A 22555-nucleotide genomic window follows, 5' to 3' on the forward strand; every position below is an offset into this window, starting at 1 on the left:
GTATGAATATTATTTAATTGCATACAGAACATCTAATTTCGGGATGGTGTTATACGTACTCCTATTAAGATTAGTTTTTACACATGAATCATCATGATTCCTTTTATTCCCATTATCAATTCTAGTTTAAAAATGACCCTTTTGAGTAAATACTCCTAGTCTCCTACTTCTAAAATATACTTTTATCATAATTTGTGATAGAAACCCATAACCCAGTTTTCCAACAGTTACTATATTGGAATATAAACTCGAATGAAGTTGCATGTATTTAGCGGTGGACATCAAATATTGAATTTTATAATAATTTTTTACAGAATATCTATGCAACTTTTTGTTCACATATTATCCAAAATTTCAACTGTAATTATTGTTTTGTAGCTATAAAGTCTGACCAACATAATTACTCTGTTATTTTCTGTTTCCACCGAATAAAATACTAATATTACAACTATGATATAGTGACAATAGTACTATTCTTTTGCCGTGCGCTAACATCTATATTATATATTCCCAACTTATAATTAAACAAATGTGAAATAATTTATTTCACCCACACATTTGCGTTTTAGTAAATTGGAATATAGTATGAAAGTTTTCCATTTTACCTGATTCTCTATCATCAGTTACTCCTACACGAGTTCATTCCGTAAAAGAATAACAAACATTATCATATGAAAGAATTACAGTAGTTAAATAAATCAAGAGATACAATTCTAAATTCACACTAGTCAAAAGTTATCATTAGCATATAGAAAAATTGTTAATAATATGTTCAAGAAAAATAGAAATATAACCGCAGACGGCTGCTAAGAAACATCAAAATCAGTCTACCCACTTGGGTTAGGGATGAAATGAGTTAAAAAATTGTTTACTACACAAATTTTAATTGACACGTATATAAGGAAAATGAAACACGACAAAAAGTTAAGAAAGCGTTGTAACTTGATAATTTTATCTTCATATTTCTACACAAATTCTAGATGTTTGTTGGGCTCGGTTTTGGATTTAAGCCGAATGTGAAAGTTAGTGCAATGGGCCTATAAATTTGTCTCATGGGCCTAAAAAAATAATTGGTCTAGGTTTAAAACCGGGCTTTGTTCATCTTCTAATCAACAGGAATATTGGAAAAATCGTTAGCAAAGACAAGTCTCAAGTGACAAGTCAAGTGAAAAGGATAGTTGTGGGCCCCGCCACCACGAAGCCGCCGGTCAAAGAAAAAGTCACCCCTCTTTAACCAATCAGACGCCGTTGCCACCCACACACACTCGAAGATTCAAATAAAGCATCAAAAATTCGAAACCCTAGATTTCTAATTCCTCTCGATTTCCACGAATTCAATGGAAAATTCGACCCAGGAATCCCACCCCCGACCTGAAAATGTCGTCACCTACGAATCCCCCTACCCAATCTACGCCATGGCCATCTCCGCCGTGAACCGCCGCCGCGTCGCCGTTGGCAGCTTCATCGAGGAGCTGAAGAACCGCGTCGACATCCTCTCATTCTCGGAAGATTCATCCTCTCTGAAGCCCGTCCCTTCTCTCTCCTTCGACCACCCTTACCCCCCGACGAAATTGCTCTTCCACCCCTCCGTCTCCGCCCCTTCCAATCTCCTCGCCTCCTCCGGCGACTTCCTCCGCCTCTGGGAGGTCAAGGACTCCTCAATCGCGGCCGTCTCCATGCTCAACAACAGCAAAACCAGCGAGTACTCGGCTCCGCTGACCTCATTCGACTGGAACGAGGTGGAGCCGCGGAGGATCGGAACGTCGAGCATCGACACGACCTGCACGATTTGGGATGTCGAGAAGGGCGTGGTGGAGACGCAGCTGATCGCGCACGACAAGGAGGTTTACGACATAGCTTGGGGCGAGGCTGGGGTTTTCGCGTCGGTTTCAGCGGACGGCTCCGTGAGGATCTTCGATTTGAGGGATAAGGAGCATTCCACGATCATCTACGAAAGCCCCATGCCGGATACGCCGTTGCTGAGATTGGCTTGGAATAAGCAGGATTTGAGGTATATGGCCACGATCTTGATGGATAGCAATAAAATTGTGATATTGGATATCAGGTCTCCCACAATGCCGGTAGCGGAGCTGGAGAGGCATAGTGCTAGTGTGAATGCAATTGCGTGGGCCCCGCAGAGTGCTAGGCATATTTGCTCTGCTGGGGACGATGCGCAGGCCTTGCTTTGGGAGCTGCCCACGGTGGCTGGCCCCAATGGGATTGATCCCATGTCCATGTACTCTGCCGGTGCAGAGATTAACCAGCTGCAGTGGTCGGCTGCCCAGCCGGATTGGATTGCCGTTGCGTTTGCCAACAAGATGCAAATGCTCAAAGTTTGAGGTACTGTTCTTGGCAACCCGGGCTAGTATGATTGTTGGGACGATTGTCTTATGATGAATGAAGGATCTCAGAACTTAGATGGATTAAGACTACTATGTTTCTTGATTTTGTGAAGTTAAAGTGGCCCTATTAGTTTCTTCTTATTGGGGCTCTGTTGTATGTATTAGTGAAGATGGTGGTGTAGTTGGTCCTAAGATTATGCATTTGTTCTCCATAGTCTTGATATTGCAATGTACTGTAGTATAATTTGTAGAAATCATGGAATAAAATATGTCCGATCAATGGATTTTGACCAAATAATAAATGTGACGAGACATCTAATTTTGTGAAATTAAATAATATAGCGTCGATCTACATTTTACGCAAATAAATGTAGTATATTCATTTTCTCAAATCCGATTTCCTGTGAGTGAAAAATAGTGGATTAAAGTTGGGCATGATTAGTTTTTAATTAAAGCTTGAAGTTTGACATTTTCTCAAATCCGATATCCTGTGAGTGAAAAATAGTGGATTAAAGTTGTGCATGATTAGCTTTTAATTAAAGCTTGAAGTTTGAGCTTAGGAAATAATTAACTAGTGTTAATTATCTCACATTGGAGAAGTGACACATCTTTTAATGTGCTTAAATTAAGTGATTTTATGTTAATAATTATAGTGGACCAAGATGGGTGAAAGAGCCCACACGGGCGTGCCGCCGCCGCCCGCCCGAGCACGTGCTCGCGGTCCCGAGCCGCGGGTCTCGATCTTGGACTTCGATCTTGGCAATTGGTCTTTGAGTGGTCTTTGGGCTCGGGTCTGGACCCGTAGTAATCTTTTTAGACCACTGCTGAGTCAGCAATCCAAGTTGCTTGACACATCGTCAAGCGTGGCACAGTCAAAGCCTACACGGCTGCCACGTGAGAAATCCACACGCGAAAGGCACACTCCTGCCACAAGCTTGTAACCGCCGATGGTTACGAATGAGCCATGATCAGCCTTCATGGCTTGGTTGACCCTGCATGGTAGGCTAGCCATTCCACTGCATTTGACACAACATTCACAAGCATTTGCATCATAAGCTCTCTTCCTCTCTGCATTGTCTTTCTGTCAAAGCTCTGCCCTCTCCTCCATCCAGTTCGCCGGAGCTCTTTTGATTGCGGTGCTGCTTCACCAGAGACGTTGCCGTTTTATCTTTGGGGACGACACACCAAACCGAGAGCACTACCGGGGCGTATCTCGTCTTGCGGAAAGAGACCTCCTCGACTCGGCTAAACAATTATTCACGGTTACTGTTTCGATTTCTCAATTGTAATTTAATTTCAGTTCAGTTTCCCCTTTTGTATTCCTTCTTTTGGGTTGTATTACGCCCGGTTGTATTTCTTGTAATCCCAGAAACTAACAATCGCAAGACGAGATATCTTGCCTTTGAAGGAATTTGACTATAAACTGAACTTAACACTTTCGAAACATTTAACACCTTTGCTGGAGATGTCGACTGAATCCAACACTGCTGCTGCCACCCCCGCCGCTGCCATTTACTCCACCATGGCAACCACTGGACCTGTCAACACTTCGCCAATTCCCTCGATGATGTCAACCCCCGGGTTCTATCCATCTTCATCAACAACCCCTTGGGAGTTTGTTAACCCCATGGGCCCACTGGTGGATCCACCTCGAGTGGATCGGTTGGTTCCACTTTTAGTGGTTCCTTCGGATCTTTTAATGGATCGAGTGCTGGGGTCTTCGAGTCTCACATGAATGCTGGGGCATTCGGGTCTCATGCGGGTGCTACGTAGAGGTCACCAATCCGAACCGAACCGGACGAACCGGCCCGGAACCGTCACCGGCGGTTCCGAACCGGAACCGGAACCGTCGGCGGCGGTTCGAACCGGCACCGGAACCGGTGGTTCCGCCGGGCCGGTTCCGGGTCCCATATTTCGCGAACCGTACCCGGCGGTTCCGAACCGCCGGTTTCGCCGGAACCGGCGGTTCCCGACACCTTTTCAGACCTACTTCTTAGCCTTTTCAGAAACCGCTCCCCCGGCCGCCGGTTTGGTCAGAAACCGTTGACGGAAACCGCCGGTTTCGGTTGAAAAACCGCCGGTTCCGGCGAAAATCGGGGGTTCCGGCGGCAAAACCGGCGGTTCCGGCCGCATTTTTCAAAATTTGAAATTTCAAACGGTCCTCAAAACCGCCGGTTCCACCGAAAACCGGTGGTTCCAGCGGCAAACCGGCGGTTCGCCGTGATTTTTCAAAATTTGATTTTTTTTAATCACAATTTTCCCCTATAAATACCCTCCATCCTCTTCATTTCTACTCACCCCATTCTTGTGTTAATAAGAATTTCTCTCTCAATCTCAATTTCTCTATTCTCCATCCTCATTCTTTCAAGTTGTTTACGTTATTTGCGCTCATAATTTACTCACGTTGTTCACGTTATCATATTCACACAATCACACTACTCTCTACTCTCCACTTTGAATTTCCATAAATATCATGTCTTCATCTCGTCGTGGCGGTGATCGGGGAAAGGGACTTGCCCAAGATCAAAGTGATACTCGTCGTCGCCGTGCCCCTACTAGAGAACAAGTTTCGGAGGAGGTGGGAAGGCGAGCCGCTCTTCGAGCACAAGTAAGTTCTAATGTGTTTTATTTTTATGTTAGTATTAAATTCATTTGTGTTAGTATTTTTACTTAGTCGTATCGTATAATTTTCGTAGGAGGAAGAAGATAGAAATGCGGCCTTGTTACTTGCCCTCGGCGGGCCCGACGACGACGACCAACAAGCGGGGCATTCACATTCGGCTTCGCGGTTCGAGTACGATGTGAATCTATCGTCGGACGAAGGCGATGATGGATCGCATCAATTCCCCCCTTCTAGCACCGGCCAAGTAAGCGAAAATGATGATGAGGAGGCCGATGCTCCTCCTCCTTCCGCAGGACGACAAAAGAAGAAGATGCCTCCCAAGTTGAAATCCGATATCTTCACCAAACATTACAAGAAGGTACCGGTTGTAATTTCAAATCCTAATGATCCGACCACTACCGTGGAGACAAGTGAGTTCAAAGCATATTGCAACTATTGCGATAAAGTCTATCCCTTTGGAACCGGTGGGGGATATGGTACTCTCCATAAGCATTTGAAGACAAAACACCCCGTGGAATATGGGCATACTAAGTCCCAAACCCAAATCAACTTCCCCTCCGGCTCATCGTCTCAAACAGGTACGCCACTATTTAAATATGATCCTAAAAATGTTACCGATACCATCGTAAGATGGGCGGCAATGAAACATTTGCCGTTCAATTTTTTTAATGATAGAAAATATGAAATTACTATGCAACAAGCTTTTAATGTTGCTGCAAAAAGAATTCCCCCCACTACTGCTCAAAGATCTAACAACCGTCAGTTTTTTGACAAAAAAAGGGAGATTGGAAAATTTCTATCCACCTTGAAGCACAAAGTTAATATTTGCTCCGATGTGTGGACGAATTCTTTCCAACGAAATTCCTACATGGGAATTTCATGTCATTTTATAGACAATAGTTGGTCTTTAAATAAACGTTTAATTGGTTTTAGACAATTTCCTTCCCCACACACCGCACAAGCAATTGCATCTCTAATTATTCAAGTTTTGAATGAGTATGAGTTATGCAACAAGATATTTTCGGTTGGTTTTGATAACGCAACCGCCAACACCGCAAGTATATCCGATTTAATTGCGGCTTGTTCCCCGGTGATAAGTGGTAAGTATTTTCACCAACGATGTATTTGTCATATTTTAAACTTATGTGTACAAGATGCTTTGTCTTTATGGCAAAGACATATTCAACCTATTACTACAGCTGTATCCTTGATCCACTGGAAGCCTCAAATTGGCAAGACGTGGAAGAAGTATTGCCACTCGAAGAAAATAAGGTACACAAAGTTTACTTTAGACGTGTCTACTAGATGAAACTCTACATATGACATGTTGCAATCTACATTAGAGCATACAGATTATTTAGTTGATTTTTATAGAACTTACCATGTTGATGATTTGTATCTAACATCTTCTTGTTGGGAACAAAGCATGAGCTTATTTAAATTATTCAAAGGTTTTCGAAATGCCACTATGGAGTTATCGGGTGTGTATTATTGCACATCCGTTCGTGTTTTAGAACATTGCATGATCATATCACTTGGTTTTAAAACTGCAATGAAAAATTCCACAAACAATCTTGAGCTAATGTGTGTTTTATATTACATGATTGAAAAATGGCTCAAGTATTTCAATGAGATCCCAACTGTTTTTTTGCTTGCCAAAGTTTTGGATCCAAAGTGGAAACTAGTTGGTACTTTCAAAATTTTAGAATTTTATTACAACAATTTAGCTTCTATTGATCTTGAACCACTCCGAGCTTTGCAAACTGACGAAGACGACGACAACTACATAAACCTTGCCCAAACATTCCAAATAAACCTCCCCCACCTCCCAAGCCTCCAAAGAAATTTTGAGTTCGACTTGCGGGCTCTCTTTCACGATTACGAAGCCAAGTACAACACTACCCACCAAGTTCGACCTAGACCCCCCCGTCAAACACATAACTTTGGCTTCTTCCAAGTTGATGACCCCGACGCCCAATCCCAATTGGCGGACCTATACGGCTTCAGCAGCGGAGGAAGGATGGCACATTCGACAAGTGAGTTAGATTTATATTTTGACTCACATTTTTCATTAAATGAGGAAGAAGGAGGTCTCGTTCCCCAACAAATCGACGTCCTAGAATGGTGGGGATCACACGAGAAAGATTTTCCAATCCTTGCATCAATGGCCAAGGAGATCTTTGCGGTTCCGGCTTCCACTGTCGCCGTCGAGTCCGCCTTTAGTGTTGGAGGCAACGTCTTGGACGACCGAAGAAATAGACTCACCGGGCAAAACATGCAAGCCACCATGTTACTTGATGATTGGTGCTCCGCCGAAATTAGAGACCAATAACCGAATTGGGACAATCAAGTAGTACAACCCGACCAAGACTACTTCCCCGACGAAGAAGAGTAGGCGCCAATTCCTCCAATCAAGCCAAATAGGTAAGCAAGGTAAGAGAACTACGTGGACTTTGATTCCAAAATGCAATTGAGCATTGAGAATACGTAGGCATCTCAACTTAAATTTCAACTTAAATTTTAAATTTAAGTTTAAATTTAATTTGAGCTCAAGTCCTTTTCCTTTATTTCTTTTTTCTCCCCTTTGTTTCGAATATGTAATTTTGTAAATTGTAATCAAGACTTTAAGTTTTTGTAATTTATAATTTTGAAGTTGTAATTTCTAATTTTTATGTTGTACTTTGTAATTTTAAAGTTGTAATTTGTAATTTTAAAGTTGTAATTTGTAATTTTAAAGTTGTTTGTAGTTTGCAATTTTAATGTTGTCATTTGTAATTTTAAAGTTGTAATTTGTATCAATAAAATTACATTTGAACATAGCTTTATTCTAATTGTATTTATGCAAATATATCTACATATTTTACTTGAATTACAAATTTAAAATGCAAAAAAAAAAAAAAACCGCCGAACCGGATGAACCGGCCCGGAACCGGGCAAACCTAGGTGGTTCCGGGGTTCACGTGAACCAGCGGTTCACGGTTCCGGAACCGCCGATCCTTGGCCGGGCCGGTTCCGGTTCCACTTATTTTCAAACCGGAACCGGCGGTTCAGAACCGTGAACCGCCGGTTCCCGAACCGTGGTGACGTCTGGGTGCTAGTCCCTTCGGGGCTGGTACAACCACGGCGGGCTCTATGCCCAACCACGTTGTTGGTTCCTTCGGGGGCAACGGAATTGGTCCCTTCCATGGACTAAGTACGGCACCTTTGGCACCAAGAATGATGCCATCTGCCGAGAAGCCACCAAAGTTTGAAGGATCTGATTTCAAAAGGTGGTACCAAAAGATGTTGTTCTACTTGACAACATTGGGCGTCGCCAACTTCCTCACTGAAAATGAGCCGCCCGCACCAAGCGATCAAGAGACTAGGCTCGAAGTCATGACGGACAACCTTTGTAAAAATTTCATTCTAAGTGCTTTAGATGATAGTTTGTATAATGTATACTCCGGTGTAACCACATCAAAAGAGATGTGGGAAAGTCTAGAAAGAAAGTATAGCATAGATAGTACTGAACAAGTTGTAGCATCCAAATTTATGGACTACAAGATGGTCGACTCTCGACCCATCATGGAGCAAGTTCAAGAGCTCCAAATGATCATCCACGCACTAGTAGCTGAAGGGATGACCTTGCCCAACAAATTCTTAAGGTGCACGATCATTGACAAGCTTCCTCTCAGTTGGAAGGACTTCAAGAGTTATCTCAAACATAAGCGAAAGCAGATGACCCTTGAAGACTTGATCGTGAAATTGCGCACTGAGGCTGATGTGCGCAAAAGTGACCAAAAGGCTAAGGGCTTTAGCCTACTTGAAGCCAAAGCCAATCTGTTGGAGCGGGGCGGTCCCTCCAACAAACGCCCTCGCCCAAATCAAAAGGATAAAGGGAAGGGAAAGCAGCCTGCAAAGAAATTTGAAGGCGAATGCTTCAAGTGTGGCAAAACTGACCACTTTGCCAAGGACTACCGCAGCAAGAAGAAGAAGCCGGCAGCCCACGTCGTTGAGAAGGAGTTCAAAGACTGGGATGAAAACGACCTCATTGCTGTGATCACTGAAGAAGTTAACCTTGTTGATAACAAGGGTGGCTGGTACATCGACACCGGCGCTAATGCTAATGTCTGCTCAGATAGGAGCAAGTTTGCCTCCTACACTGCTGTTGAAGGGAGGAAGATCAACATGGGGAATCAAGCATCGTCCGAAGTCCTCGGCATTCGCAACGTGATTCTCATGATGACGTCTGACGTCACTATCACTTTGAAGGATGTGCTGCATGTCCCGGACATCCGCAAGAACCTAGTGTCAGGATCAATACTAGTTAATAAGTGGTTTAAACTTGTATTTGAGTCTGATAGGTTTGCATTGTACAAGTTTGGAAAGTCAGTCGGAAAAGGTTATGTAACCGATGGACTTTTCAAGCTCAGTGTGGCAACTCGCAGTGTTGCAAAGCCGTTGGCTAATAATAATAAAGCATCTACTTTCTCTTACTTGACTGAGTGTTCAAATTTGTGGCATTGTAGATTGGGACATGTAAATTCAAAAGCTATTAAAAGATTAGTGAATTTAGATTTACTAAAGGCTAATGAAGCGGATATCCAAGATAAATGTGAAATTTGTCTTGAAGCAAAAATGACTAAGTTTTCGTTTCACTCGGTTGAACGAAGCACAAAACCCCTTGAATTAATACACACGGACGTATATGATTTAAAGATGGTGCAAACTAGATGTGGTAAAAAGTATTTTATCACTTTCATAGATGATTGTACGAGGTATTGCTACATTTATCTTAAGAAGTAAAGATGAAGCAATAGAAGGGTTCAAAAATTATAAGAACGAAGTTGATAATCAACTTGATTGTAAAATTAAAACGATTCGAAGCGATAGAGGAGACGAATATGTAGCCCCGTTTGAGGAGTTATGCAACGCAAGTGGTATAATTCATCAAACAACTGCTCCATATTCACCACAATCTAATGGTGTTGCAGAACGCAAGAATCGAACTCTAAAAGAGATGATGAATGCACTGCTTCTGACTTCAGGATTACCACATAACATGTGGGGGGAAGCTGTTTTGACAGCCAACTATATCGTGAATAAAATCTCTCTCAAATGAAAAGATGTTACTCCTTATGAGTTGTAGAAGGGAAAGAAGTCATCCTACAAATACCTCAAAGTGTGGGGGTGTTTGGCAAAGGTGATGGTTCCTCCGCCCAAAGAAGTTATAATCGGACCTAAAACGGTTGATTGCATCTTCATTGGATATGCACTTAATAGTAGTGCATATCGATTTGCTGTTTACAAGTCTGAAATATCGACTATTACTGTAGGAACAACAATTGAGTCAAGTAATGTTGTATTTCTCGAAAATACGTTTCCTTGCAAAGACAAGGAAAAAGTCTCAACCAATTCTGAGACAAGAATTGAAGAAGAAGCCACTAGTTCTAAACCAGTGGAAGAAGAAGCCACTAGTTCTAAATCAGCGGATGAGGAACCTGAATCACGCAAGCGTGCAAGGCCCGATCCAAAGGATACAGTACTAAGACGTGGTAGTAGGGTCAGAACACCAAAAACATTTGGTCCTGACTACATTGCTTTTATGTTAGATGAAGAACCAACATCTATAAAAGTAGCCTTCGATGGCCCAAACGGGCTATATTGGAGAGAAGCCATTCAAAGCGAAATTGATTCAATTTTGCTAAACCACACATGGGTGTTAGTAGATCTACCTGAAGGTGCGAAACCTCTAGGTTGCAAATGGGTATTTAAAAGGAAATTTAAGGCCGATGGAACAGTGGATAAGTATAAAGCCCGGTTAGTAGTAAATGGTTTTAAACAAAAGAAGGACATGACTTCTTCGATACCTATTCACCTATAACTAGGATTACATCTATCCGAGTGCTTCTCGCTATTGCTGCATTGCACAATCTTGAGATTCATCAAACTAGAAAATGAAATCTATATGGAACAACCCGAAGGGTTTGTAGTACCTGGACAAGAGAAAAAAGTATGCAAGCTCGTAAAGTCTCTATATGGATTGAAACAAGCGCCATTGCAATGGCACTTGAAGTTTGATAATGTGATGTTATCAAATGGGTTCAAAATCAACGAGTGCGACAAATACATCTACATCAAGAGCACTAATAACGGTCATGTTATAGTGTGTATATACGTTGATGATATGTTAATCTTGGGTAGCAACACTCAAGTAATTAATGATACAAAGGCAATGTTAAAGAGAAACTTTGTGAGGGTTTTGAAATATTTAAAACATACTCAAAATCATGGGCTACACTTCTCGAGATACCTCCGGTACTTGAAGGGTACTGTTATGCAAATTGGATATCCGACAATAGAGACTCACTTTCAACAAGTGGATACGTCTTTACTATTGGGGGTGATGCTGTATCGTGGAAATCCACAAAATAGACATGTATAACCCGATCAACAATGGAATCGGAGTTCATTGCCTTAGATAAGGCTGGTGAGGAAGCCGAGTGGCTTAAGAACTTCCTTGAAGATATTCCACGTTGGTCTAAGCCAGTGCCACCAGTGCTGATCCACTGCGATAGCCAAGCGGCTATTGGAAGGGCAAACAATGGCTTCTATAATGGTAAGTCTCGACATATACGTCGACGACATAACACCGTGAGACATTTGATCACAACGGGAGTGATTACAATTGACTATGTGAAGTCAATAGATAATCTAGCGGATCCGCTAACCAAAGGGTTAAATCGTGATCAAATGAATAAGTTGCTAGAGGGCATGGGTTTGAAATCCACAAACTAAAGAATTGTCATAGTGGTAACCCAACCATGATGACTGGAGATCCCAAGAACTTGGTTCAAAGGGACAACTAAGCTATGAGAGTTCATGAGAAACACTCAACTATATCTATTCCCTAGAGAGCAAAAGAGTGTTGGAAAACTTGTCTAGTGATGAGGCTAAGTCTATGACTTTTAATGACTCCTAAGGACCTCGAGGAGATTGAGTTCTCAAGGAGACCGAGTAGGGTAAGATACTCGATTAGGAATCACCTATATAAGTGTGAAGTGAGGCCGCTTCAAATAACACACTTAGGAATCCAAAGTGGTGTCCAAGGCCACAAGGGACACAAAACATGAGAACAGATGAGGTTGAGGTGTTTAAGCGTTAACACCATTGTCTCGGTGCACGCCGTGGGGGATTAGTTCAAAGCATCGCGCTACTAAGCCGTCTGTGTATCCGATAGTGTCGACTATGGAGGGTTCAAAGCCAACAACTACCTATCCTTATGCTTATATACCTCTCGAGGGTTGAGCTTGTGTCTGCATGCATATGCATTTGGCTATTCCACTCATGTGGGGGATTGTAGAAATCATGGAATAAAATATGTCCGGTCAATGGATTTTGACCAAATAATAAATGAGACGAGACATCTAATTTTGTGAAATTAAATGATATAGCGTCGATCTACATTTTACGCAGATAAATGTAGTATATTCACTTTCTCAAATCCGATATCCGGTGAGTGAGAAATAGTGGATTAAAGTTGGGCATGATTAGCTTTTAATTAAAGCTTGAAGTTTGAGCTTAGGGAATAATTAACTAGTGTTAATTATCCCACATTGGAGAAGTGACACATCTTTTAACGTGCTTAAATTAAGTGACTTTATGTTACTTAATAATTATAGTGGACCAAGATGGGTGAAAGAGCCCACACGCGCGCACACGTGCGCGCCGCCGCCGCCTGCCCGAGCCCGTGCTTGCGGTCGCGGGCCTCGAGCTCGGTCTCGATCTTGATCTTGGACTTGGATCTTGGCAATTGGTCTTTGGGTGGTCTTTGGGCTCGGGTCTGGACCCGTAGTAATCTTTTTAGACCACCGCTGAGTCAGCAATCCAAGTGGCTTAACACATCGTCAAGCGTGGCACAGTCAAAGCCTACACGACTGCCACGTGAGAAATCCACACGCTCCACACGCGGAAGGCACACTCCTGCCACAAGCTTGTAACCGCCGACGGTTACGAATGAGCCATGATGAGCCTTCATGGTTTGGTTGACCCTGCATGATGGCTTGGCCTATAAATAGGCTAGCCATTCCACTGCATTTGACACAACGCCAAACCGAGAGCACTACCGGGGCGTATCTCATATTGCGGAAAGAGGCCTCCTCGACTCGGCTAAACAACTGTTCACGGTTACTGTTTCGATTTCTCAATTGTAATTTCATTTCAGCTCAGTTTCCCCTTTTGTATTCCTTCTTTTGGGTTGTATTACGCCCGGTTGTATCTCTTGTAATCCCAGAAACCAACATAATTTGCCAAGTTCATTTCAGTTCTTTTTCACATTTTTTGGTAGGGTAGTGATCATTGTTCAGATTGGTTTGTAGTCATCAATTCTGGTCGTTGCTCTGTTGGTGCTAGTTATAGTTAGAAGCCTAAAATTGTATGTAGAGACCGAATTCAGCTAAAGAATCTGCTTCATCTTATTGCATTTTTAAAAATGTGCCCAACACCGCTTCTGCTGGATACATACCCCATACAATGGGAGGGTTTATGGATTCATTTTTCAGATTGAAGTTTATTGAAAGTTGAAACTGTCATTTATCAGACATTCACTAGTTTGTTTGTAAGAAACTAAGTAAGAATTGCTGCATTCATAGTATATATAGTAGTACTTAGTAATTACTCTCTGTTGCTGGCTTATTAAATTCTTGGCAATCATGAAACTATATGCACATGTAGAAGTAAAGGAGTTAAATAGTGAATGTGGACTTCTATGGTGGTCCGGAAAAAGGAAAAAGAATAGCCTGAAACAAATGCTAGTTGAGAACTCAATTGTTGCTGTGATAAGGCAGATGTATAGTAGGATTAGTAGCAAGCCTATAGAAAGAGCTTCTCCAATTATTTAAGAAAGTGCATGACGTGATTTTAGTAATGTGAATGATTGCAGACGCAAAAAAGTTAATATCACTTTTATATACTCCCTTCGTAAGCATTTTTGCCATTTTGATTCGTTCATTTCTATTTTTGGAATTTTTTAACGACACATACAAATGATGTGTGACACACTATCGACTAACACTACAATTACTTCTTATCCATCTCTCACATTTTACTAATTTTGCATAAAACATATGTCATCCCCAAATATCCGCTGACACCTAATAAAAAATAAATAATCATGTATTGGTAGGACTGAAATGAAAAAATGGGGGATACCTTGCCTGATGGATGGAGTATTTAGTACTGATTTATTTGTTCAAGTATATTATTATTGCAGTACTATTTGTCTAATTGTAAAAAATAACACGACGACTCCATTTCAATCTCGTTATAATTCGCTGGATTTTAGTAAACGGAAGTGAAAACCCCTCCTCCCTGTCAAATACTCCTGACTCTAAAAATACATGAACTAATTCGTGATATTTAAATCTTGTTAAAATAAATACTATAAAGCAGATAAATGTGGCTGGCTCCTGCAAAATGATTATGATGAATCTGACTACTCTATCAAACAATTTTTTTTTTCCATTGTTGGTACACCCATCAAACTATTCTATCTATTTATGATAGGTTTATTTCTATAGTGAAAATCTCATTTTGCACTAACTTTAACATGTTTTTGTTTCTCTATCTTTTGTATTACCAATTTTATACCTTATACTGTCGTCCAATATTAAAATTATTTTCCTTGGACAAAGGTATATCCATACAAAATTTTAATCATAGTACGTAGTAGTAAATTTATGTGCCAATTATTGGTTTTAAAAAAATTCTTCTTCAGTTAATGCATTAATAATTTACTAGTATTATTTACTCTGATCACCATGATTTCAACCCCGACCAGCCTGCCTATTAGTTGGATAAAAAACATTTTATCTACTAAGATGCACTTCATCTTGTTTAGATGAACACAATCAAACCATAAGGGGTTGGTTTATTATAATTATTATAATTAAACACAAAGTCCGAAACCCATTACAAACTTTCCTTTTTAACAGAATCCTAAATTAACATGCACACAAAATATATAATACAGCATATTTTGCCCTAAAATAAGTTGAAACGCCGCTCTTGAGATTTCTGCATCTTAATTTTTCCGTACAGAAGCATTTACAATGTCGGTCGCCTGCACTTACGCTGCTTTGGTTCTTCACGACGATGGCATCGCCATAACTGTAACGTCGCCTTATGCACCCAAATCCATTCAACATATAGTACCATATCTTTATTTATAATTATAATTATAATGCGGTATTTATTTTGTTTTTGTAGGCTGATAAGATTGCAACTCTGTTGAAGTCAGCGAATTTGACCGTGGAATCCTACTGGCCTAGCCTCTTCGCCAAGCTTTGTGAGAAGAGGAACCTTGATGATCTCGTTATGAACGTCGGCTCTGGTGGTTGTGCTGCCGTCGCTGTCCCTGCTCCTACTGGTGGCGCTGCCGCTCCTGCAGTTGAGGAGAAGAAGGTAATTGAGGAGATTATTATGTGTTGAAATTTGATGATGGAAAACTCATAGTAGTTTGTTTAATTTGTAACTCTTTCAATATTCGTTGACGCCTGAATATGAGCTTATCTCCTTTTATAAAAAGAAGCTTCTTCAGTGTAATCTCTATGTCAAACTTAGTTGCAAGCTTGGAGTTAACAAGAGATCCTTGGTTATATTGAACTTTTACAGGAAGAAGCCAAAGAGGAGAGCGACGATGACATTGGATTCGGACTGTTTGATTAAGATTTTTACTGTGTTTTAGTTACAAGTAATGGGCCACAGACTAATTTGAGTTACAAATATATCAGTATAGATGGTTTTTTTGGTTATAGTACTATGCCCTTGTTTTGCAGCACTAGTTATGATTTTTTGATTTTGAGTTAATTCTGCTCTTGCATGTGTTGTGTTGTGTTGTGTTGCATAATTGGATTGCACTCTCTTTTGTTCATTGTTACCTTAATTATGAGATATGCAGTGTGTTGATAGGGGCGGGCGCACGAAAACATACTAGTACTACTAGACTTCTAGTAGTAGTCTAGTATAGATTAGAGTTCTTCTATTCAACTACACTACCAATAATGTGGATCTCTCTCTCCACTAACACTATTTTTACTATCATCTCTATCTCTCAGCTACGCTAGCGAGGTGTTGTGGAATTACTAGATTGAAGTTAAGCTAACAAGAATAGCTACAACTAATTAACATGCATAGGTGTGGAAGGGATATACAATACTCACAACTAAGTAAACATGTTCTTTCTCCAACTGAAATTCCATCTCCATTCACCATCCATTCCAATCCCCTATACCCTCGATGGACTTGGGGAAAGATCTTTGAGACACCCCTCACCCGTCTAGAATCTCTTACAAGCCCCCTTTCCCCATAAATTACAAAATTTCAAACAAACATTTCATTATAATATTGAATATACTTCATCATAACTAGATTTACAGTTTTATAAGAACTTACTTTATTATAATGACAATAGACAAAGATACTTACATAGTATACATTTTTTCATGCATATTTCTTCATGTGAAAATACGTAATTTGAATTTGATTATAAATTCACATTTAATTTGGTAGTACATTATATGCAACAAAATTAATTAAATTGAGAGATATATAAAAGTGAAAGTTCTTTTAAAAAGTTAGAATAAAAAGGATATATAACATTGAATGGTATTGCATCATTGAGTAAAGCATTATAACATATGAATGTAAATTATTGTATGCAATTCACCAAAATAATATGACTTCACATATAACTAACAAAATATTTGATAGTCATATATACCCCTTATCGATTTATTATCATTATTTTTTGAAATTATATCCTATTTTGTGGCAATTAATTAATTACTAGTATTAGATTACAAGAGTATTATGGTGTACATTGGATTATTATTTAAAATCAGTTCAGTATTAATCACTATCCCATTCCCTATATATATTAAGTGAAATATAAAAATAGCATCCTTTTAATTTTAAACCGTATTTGGTATTAAGTGAAACAAGAAATTGAATCATTGTATTTTTTAAATCGTATTCGGTCTTACCCATATGTACGTGGTCTTTAGATTATGTCGGTATAAGGAAATTTCGTTTTTATACTCGCTCAATCTTAGAAAATACAATGCATACTTATTTGTAAAAAAATCAATATATAATTATCATTAACTAATTAAAGAGCAATAATGTAAATCTCTTTCTTTATTATGAAGACAAATTACAGTTGCATAAATATTTATGTGATTCAATCAATATTTGATAATTTCGTACTAGGTCAATGATTAATTATATATTTGTGATCAAATTTAGGCAGCAATTGGAAAAAGAAAATTGAAAAGGTAATAGCAGTGGTAACCGCCAACACGCATACAGCAATGACGAGAAAGGAGAGAAGTTTGGAGGGTATTCCGATTTAAATACTGAAACGTTAACTTATTTCTCATCTAAATCTCTATAAATTCGCCTTCCTCTCCACACCTTTTTTCCTTCTGAACCCCATTATATCCAATTGCAGCCCAATTATAATCTTATCTTTGGATTGAAGTTGAATGAAATGAAATCAGGTATGTCAACGTCGATGTTCAGCTCGTTCTGTGCCGAGAAACTCGGGTTTTCATGGTCTTCTTCCGCTGTCAAAATTGATGATCTGAAGAAGAGCAAGGGCCAGGGTACGATTTCGTCTTCCGAGGCGGCGAGGTTTGCTGTGGAGCTTGACGGCCTTCACTGCTTCGAAACTATTGTTCCTTATTGATTCATGATTTTTATTTCTTTTTCTCTTTTCTGTTTGAGCTAAATTAATTCATTTTGGAAATACGCAGATGGTGGTCCGATCCTTATTCATGTATTTACGACATACCAATGTAATAGACGTATTCTTTTTTGTTGGTGGAAATTTTAATAAATTCCTAATATTTCGCATTTAAAATACATAAATTAACGTAGTACCAAGTACTTCATCCTTCCGTTAATAAGAGTTTCATTTCTTTTCAGCACGAATTTTAAGACATGTTAGGAAAAATGAATGGAAGAAAATTAGTGAGATAATGTTTCACTTGTACATAGTATTAATTTTAAATGATATGAGAGTGAAATGAATTAATGGAATTTATACTATTTTTTTAATTTATAGTAATTATGAATCGGAATTTCTATTCACAGATAGAATAAAATGGAAAAAACAGACTCATATTCATAAATGGTATTCACAAATGGAGGAGTATATCTTAAAATAATTTAGTGAACTATGATCAAGTTCGGTTTTATTTTAGTCAATTTCAAGTCCCTGTATCATGACTATAGGTATCTAGGATTGCTATGGTTTTTAGGATAAAATGGAAAAATAGATTATGATTAAAATCTCATATTGTAGTTGTTGAATACTACTCTCTCTATTTCATAAAATTATTGGGAATGATACGAGGTTTAATGCGTAATTAGTAAAGTATAAATGAAAAAAATAGTAATTGAAATAGTGTAGTGGATGAGTTCTTTAAATGAACGTGGGACTATTTTTATGGAGTACTACTATATTTAAATTATATGATGGAAAAATTCACCAAAACACATTCTTTTAATTCATTATAGGATTAATATTTAGATTCTTTTAATTCATTATATGATTAATATTTAGATACTGAGTTTCGAAATGTTGTAATCTAATCCTGGTTAACTCAGTTTGATCGGATTGTACAGGTTACAAATGTATTAATTTTGTAAAATTAAATAACTTAAAATTGGTTTACGCTTGAGTAGATTTTCGTTGTACTATATTAATTTTCTGTATCAATTTGACGACTAAGCTCTGATATGGAGTTATGAGATTACTTAATGTGTTTGTTAAGTAATCCCACATTGAAAAAAGTGTCTAATTAATATTTTATTAATTAAGTGCATAGGTGCCAGGCTATAAGCCGGCTGCGGTGAGTGAGTGAGAAATTATGAATTTTCTCTAAACCGATTCCCGGTGAGTGAGAAATTATGAATTAAAGTTTGTCACACTTGTGAGCTATAAAGGAGCTATGAGATAAAACCAATGGATTAATTAAAAGAGCCAGTTATCCCATATTGGTGGAGAGAACCTTATTAAACATGTGTTCAATAAGATGAATTATTACGTGTAATAATTATAGTGGACTAAGATGGGCAGTAGAGCCCATGCGTGCACGCTGCCCCGTCGCGAGCCGCGAGCTGAGCTCAGTGCACCGTGACCCGTGCCCCGTCTGCCGGGTGCCATGTGTCAAAAGGTTCACGATGGACCCGACGCATAGCGGGTGCCCAAAGGTCCACGACGGACCCCGACGTACAGCGGGTCCCAAACGGTCCACGATGGACCCCGACGCATAGCGGGTGACAAAAGGTCCCCGATGGACCCCGATGCATCATGTGCCAAAAGGTTCACGATGAACCCCGTCGAGTAACGTGTCCAAATGCATCAGTCTCTCCAGCTCCCGTAACGGGTTGTAACCCCCGACGGTTACAGTCAACCCATAATTGCATGCTTAATGTCTGCATTGATTCCACCTCCATATGCATTGGACTTGGCCTATAAATAGGCATGCATTATTTGCATTCTATACATTAGACACAACACAAGCATATTGTTGCATAGCTCTCCCTCTCTCTTTGCATAGTCTTCTGTCGAAGCTCTGCCCTCGCCATCATCCCGTTCGCCGGAGCTTGTTCTGTTTGCGGTGCTGCAACGAACAAGACGAAGCCGTTTTATCTTTGGGGACGACACGCCAATCCGAGAGCACTACCGGGGCGTATCTCGTCTTGCGGAAAGAGGACTCCTCGACTCGGCTTACATCTTTACGGTTTATTGTTTCGAATTATGTTTTGTAATTTCAATTCAATTTATTTTCGTTTAATTTCTCCATTCTTCATTGGGTTGTATTACGCCCGGCTAGTGTTTATCTCTTGTATTCTAGAAAACCAACAATTTCTTAATTAAGATTTGTTTTATATTGCAAATTCGGTATTACATACTTGAAAAACAAGTCATATGTCGAATACTACTATTTTATCATGTGAACTTGTAGTGCTTTCTATGTTGAATATCCATCTTCGCATTCGTTCTTATGATGTCAATAAAGTTGTGGTACCTAATTTATATTATATATACGAATAGTTAAAAAGTTTATATTTATAATTGTTATTTAGATTTTTTTGACATCTTTTGATTCACACAACCAACCTTTCCACACATCTTTGTGTTGAATAATATGACAACTTGATAAGTAAGTTGATCAAAACAAAATTGAACGTTGACTTTCACACCGAAACCAGAAATCAGGGCACTCCAACTTACATGTATATTTGACTCTTGCAATTATAATATATATCTTCAAACGAACAAATTATATAAGTTATGACTTTTGTTTAATTTATTTGGGAAGTTTTGATTGGTTTAATTTATTGCATGCCGTCTCTTTGAAAAATTAATGCTACTCCGTACTTCTTAAATTTTCTTTGACAAGTTTCCAATTTACACTTAACCTATTTTACGACATCAAGTACACTGTTTAACTTATAAAAATTGAGAAATTATAAATTTCTTTTTCGCACTAAAAGGCATCAAATCACTTATAAGTTTCCAAGATATAAATAGCTAATTAATGTTTCGGTTTGCTTGCTAATACCAAATAGCATTTGGGGACTCTTCGTGAGCCTTAAAACTTTTGAAAGAGAGCAAAGGGGCAATGTGCAACTCACTTATTAATATGAACCAACTACCATAAAGTCTTTCCAAAAATCTAGTAATCAATTTTGGGTTTAAAGTGCCAAAACCCAGAAAGATAAGGTTAATTAACATCAATAGAGAAAGCTTATACTTAGTAAAATATGTGGCAACTTGAATTATTCTTAATATGTTAGTAACAAGATGGTAAGTTTTATATGTTGACTCTATGATAGTTTTCCCATTTCAACATATTATATGTTAATTTATAGTACAACATTAAAATATCCAAACGTAACAAGAATATCACGATAAGTTTTCCTAATCATGTTTAATTTCATCTATATATCCCGTTCAAGTGGATGAGTATCTCATTTTTATAATTTACAATATTTGTTATATGGCCGTACTCCCGGAACCACGTAAATTTTGATAAATTAACTTATACTACTACTACTACTATATCCACGACTTCACATGGTTTTGTTTGGCTTATCTTTTGGGAGTAATTATCTTGTTCTTCAAATTCTTAATGTTACGTGTAATTAGACTAATCTCAGTATTGCCAATCACTATCATATCCTAACACCAAAAAAAACACCAAAGTCATGAAATAGAAATATAGAATACTTCGAGGATGCATTTGCTCTAGGTTAGATAGTGTGGGCCATTTAATTCAGAATTATATACTCCAAATTGTACCTATCAATCCCCTTTAATAAAATGGATCTTATACATTTGACAAATGGAGTATATATATTTCTACACCTCTCTCTTCAAAATCAAAATTTTCGTCTTGTCCCCTCAAGATCAGTATTTCTTGAAATGGGATTTTCTTCCTACATTATTACACTACAAAATCACATACCCTTCACAAAATTCATCTTGTCAAATATCATGAACCCATTTCTCTCAAATATGCGCCCAAGAAGCAACGTTGAAGACTACGATGAGTTCCGCCCATCCCCTTCATCCGTGCAACTTCCGGATTACTTGACAACTAAGTCCTTTGACAAAGGTCGTCTCCCCATAGTCGAACATGCAACCTTCAGATCGCACAAGGACAACGAAGAAGAGGGCGATGATTGTGCAGTTTGTTTGAGCAGAGTAGAGGCATGGGATATTGTGAGACGACTTGATAACTGCGAGCATGCTTTCCATGTCGGGTGCCTAGACTCTTGGATTGACCGTGGTGGCGAAACATGCCCTGTGTGTCGAGCTCAGCTGGTGTCCGGCGATAGGGAAGTGGTGGGCCATGGGAAAGATCCATGGAGATCACAGAGAATGGTCTACTTGTTTGGAGAGGATTGCTTCATGGAGGAGCTTCAGTGAAAGATATGTTACAAACTAATTTTCATCTATACCAGATGTAGTTTATGTTAATGTAAAAGCTTTAATTAATTGTTCTTTGTAAAGGTTAAGATCAAGGGTAATTGTTTGAAATGTTGCAAGTTTCTTGCATAGTTATATAGCTCTTGTATTGTTGATAACTTTAAAATGTTGATATAACATCAGTAAATATAAGATTATTGATAATTAACAATGAGTTTGTTGTAATAATTGGACAATTGACGAAGAATTACACTAGTATTGCAGAAATAAAACAATTATGTCAAACGGATCTAAGAATATTGCAATTTGCCATGTTGGTATCACCAAATAAAAGGTCAAAAGGCAATTGCAAAAAAATAAAAATAAAAACATCAAAACAGAAGTTGGTATCACCAAATTCAATCTTTTGTAATTTATCATCCCGGCTACCGACGCGTCTACGAATTACTGGCGAATTAATAATTATGAATATTGATTTCAATTTTACTGTTTACTGTATTTTTACAAACAATACAATAGTTGCAAATATATAATTTTTACAAAGCAGAGTATTACACATATATATTTAATTTAGATGCATTTGCAGAACAATCCATTAACTTAATCGTT

General features: G+C 38.8%; 3 protein-coding genes across 3 annotated transcripts; all 3 read left to right on the forward strand.

Annotated features, from left to right (window-relative positions):
- The first annotated feature begins 1258 nt into the window (after positions 1–1258).
- Positions 1259–2644, forward strand: LOC121761176 (protein TRANSPARENT TESTA GLABRA 1-like). Its single transcript, XM_042156783.1, has one exon. The coding sequence runs from the start codon at positions 1338–1340 to the stop codon at positions 2337–2339; it is 1002 nt and encodes a 333-aa protein (XP_042012717.1). The 5' UTR covers positions 1259–1337; the 3' UTR covers positions 2340–2644.
- A 12375-nt stretch (positions 2645–15019) lies between these two features.
- LOC121772043 (60S acidic ribosomal protein P1-like) lies at positions 15020–15771 on the forward strand. Its single transcript, XM_042168979.1, has 3 exons — positions 15020–15113; positions 15211–15405; positions 15616–15771. Exons 1-3 carry the CDS (start codon positions 15054–15056, stop codon positions 15667–15669), a joined length of 309 nt encoding a protein of 102 aa, XP_042024913.1. The 5' UTR covers positions 15020–15053; the 3' UTR covers positions 15670–15771.
- Positions 15772–21532: 5761 nt separating this feature from the next.
- LOC121773869 (RING-H2 finger protein ATL43-like) lies at positions 21533–21946 on the forward strand. The gene has a single exon (XM_042170791.1). The coding sequence runs from the start codon at positions 21533–21535 to the stop codon at positions 21944–21946; it is 414 nt and encodes a 137-aa protein (XP_042026725.1).
- The last annotated feature ends 609 nt before the right edge of the window (positions 21947–22555 follow it).

Source organism: Salvia splendens, chromosome 2 (genome assembly GCF_004379255.2).
Source record: "Salvia splendens isolate huo1 chromosome 2, SspV2, whole genome shotgun sequence".
NCBI classification, from domain to species: Eukaryota; Viridiplantae; Streptophyta; class Magnoliopsida; order Lamiales; family Lamiaceae; genus Salvia; species Salvia splendens.

Bases quoted from the DNA above. Each gene is read 5' to 3' on its own strand.
- LOC121761176 (XM_042156783.1), top strand. From the start codon at position 1,338: ATGGAAAATTCGACCCAGGAATCCCACCCCCGACCTGAAAATGTCGTC.
- LOC121772043 (XM_042168979.1), top strand. From the start codon at position 15,054: ATGTCGGTCGCCTGCACTTACGCTGCTTTGGTTCTTCACGACGATGGC. The intron at 15,114-15,210 runs GTAACGTCGCCT...TTGTTTTTGTAG, and splicing joins ACGATGGCATCGCCATAACT to GCTGATAAGATTGCAACTCT. The intron at 15,406-15,615 runs GTAATTGAGGAG...GAACTTTTACAG, and splicing joins CTGCAGTTGAGGAGAAGAAG to GAAGAAGCCAAAGAGGAGAG.
- LOC121773869 (XM_042170791.1), top strand. From the start codon at position 21,533: ATGCGCCCAAGAAGCAACGTTGAAGACTACGATGAGTTCCGCCCATCC.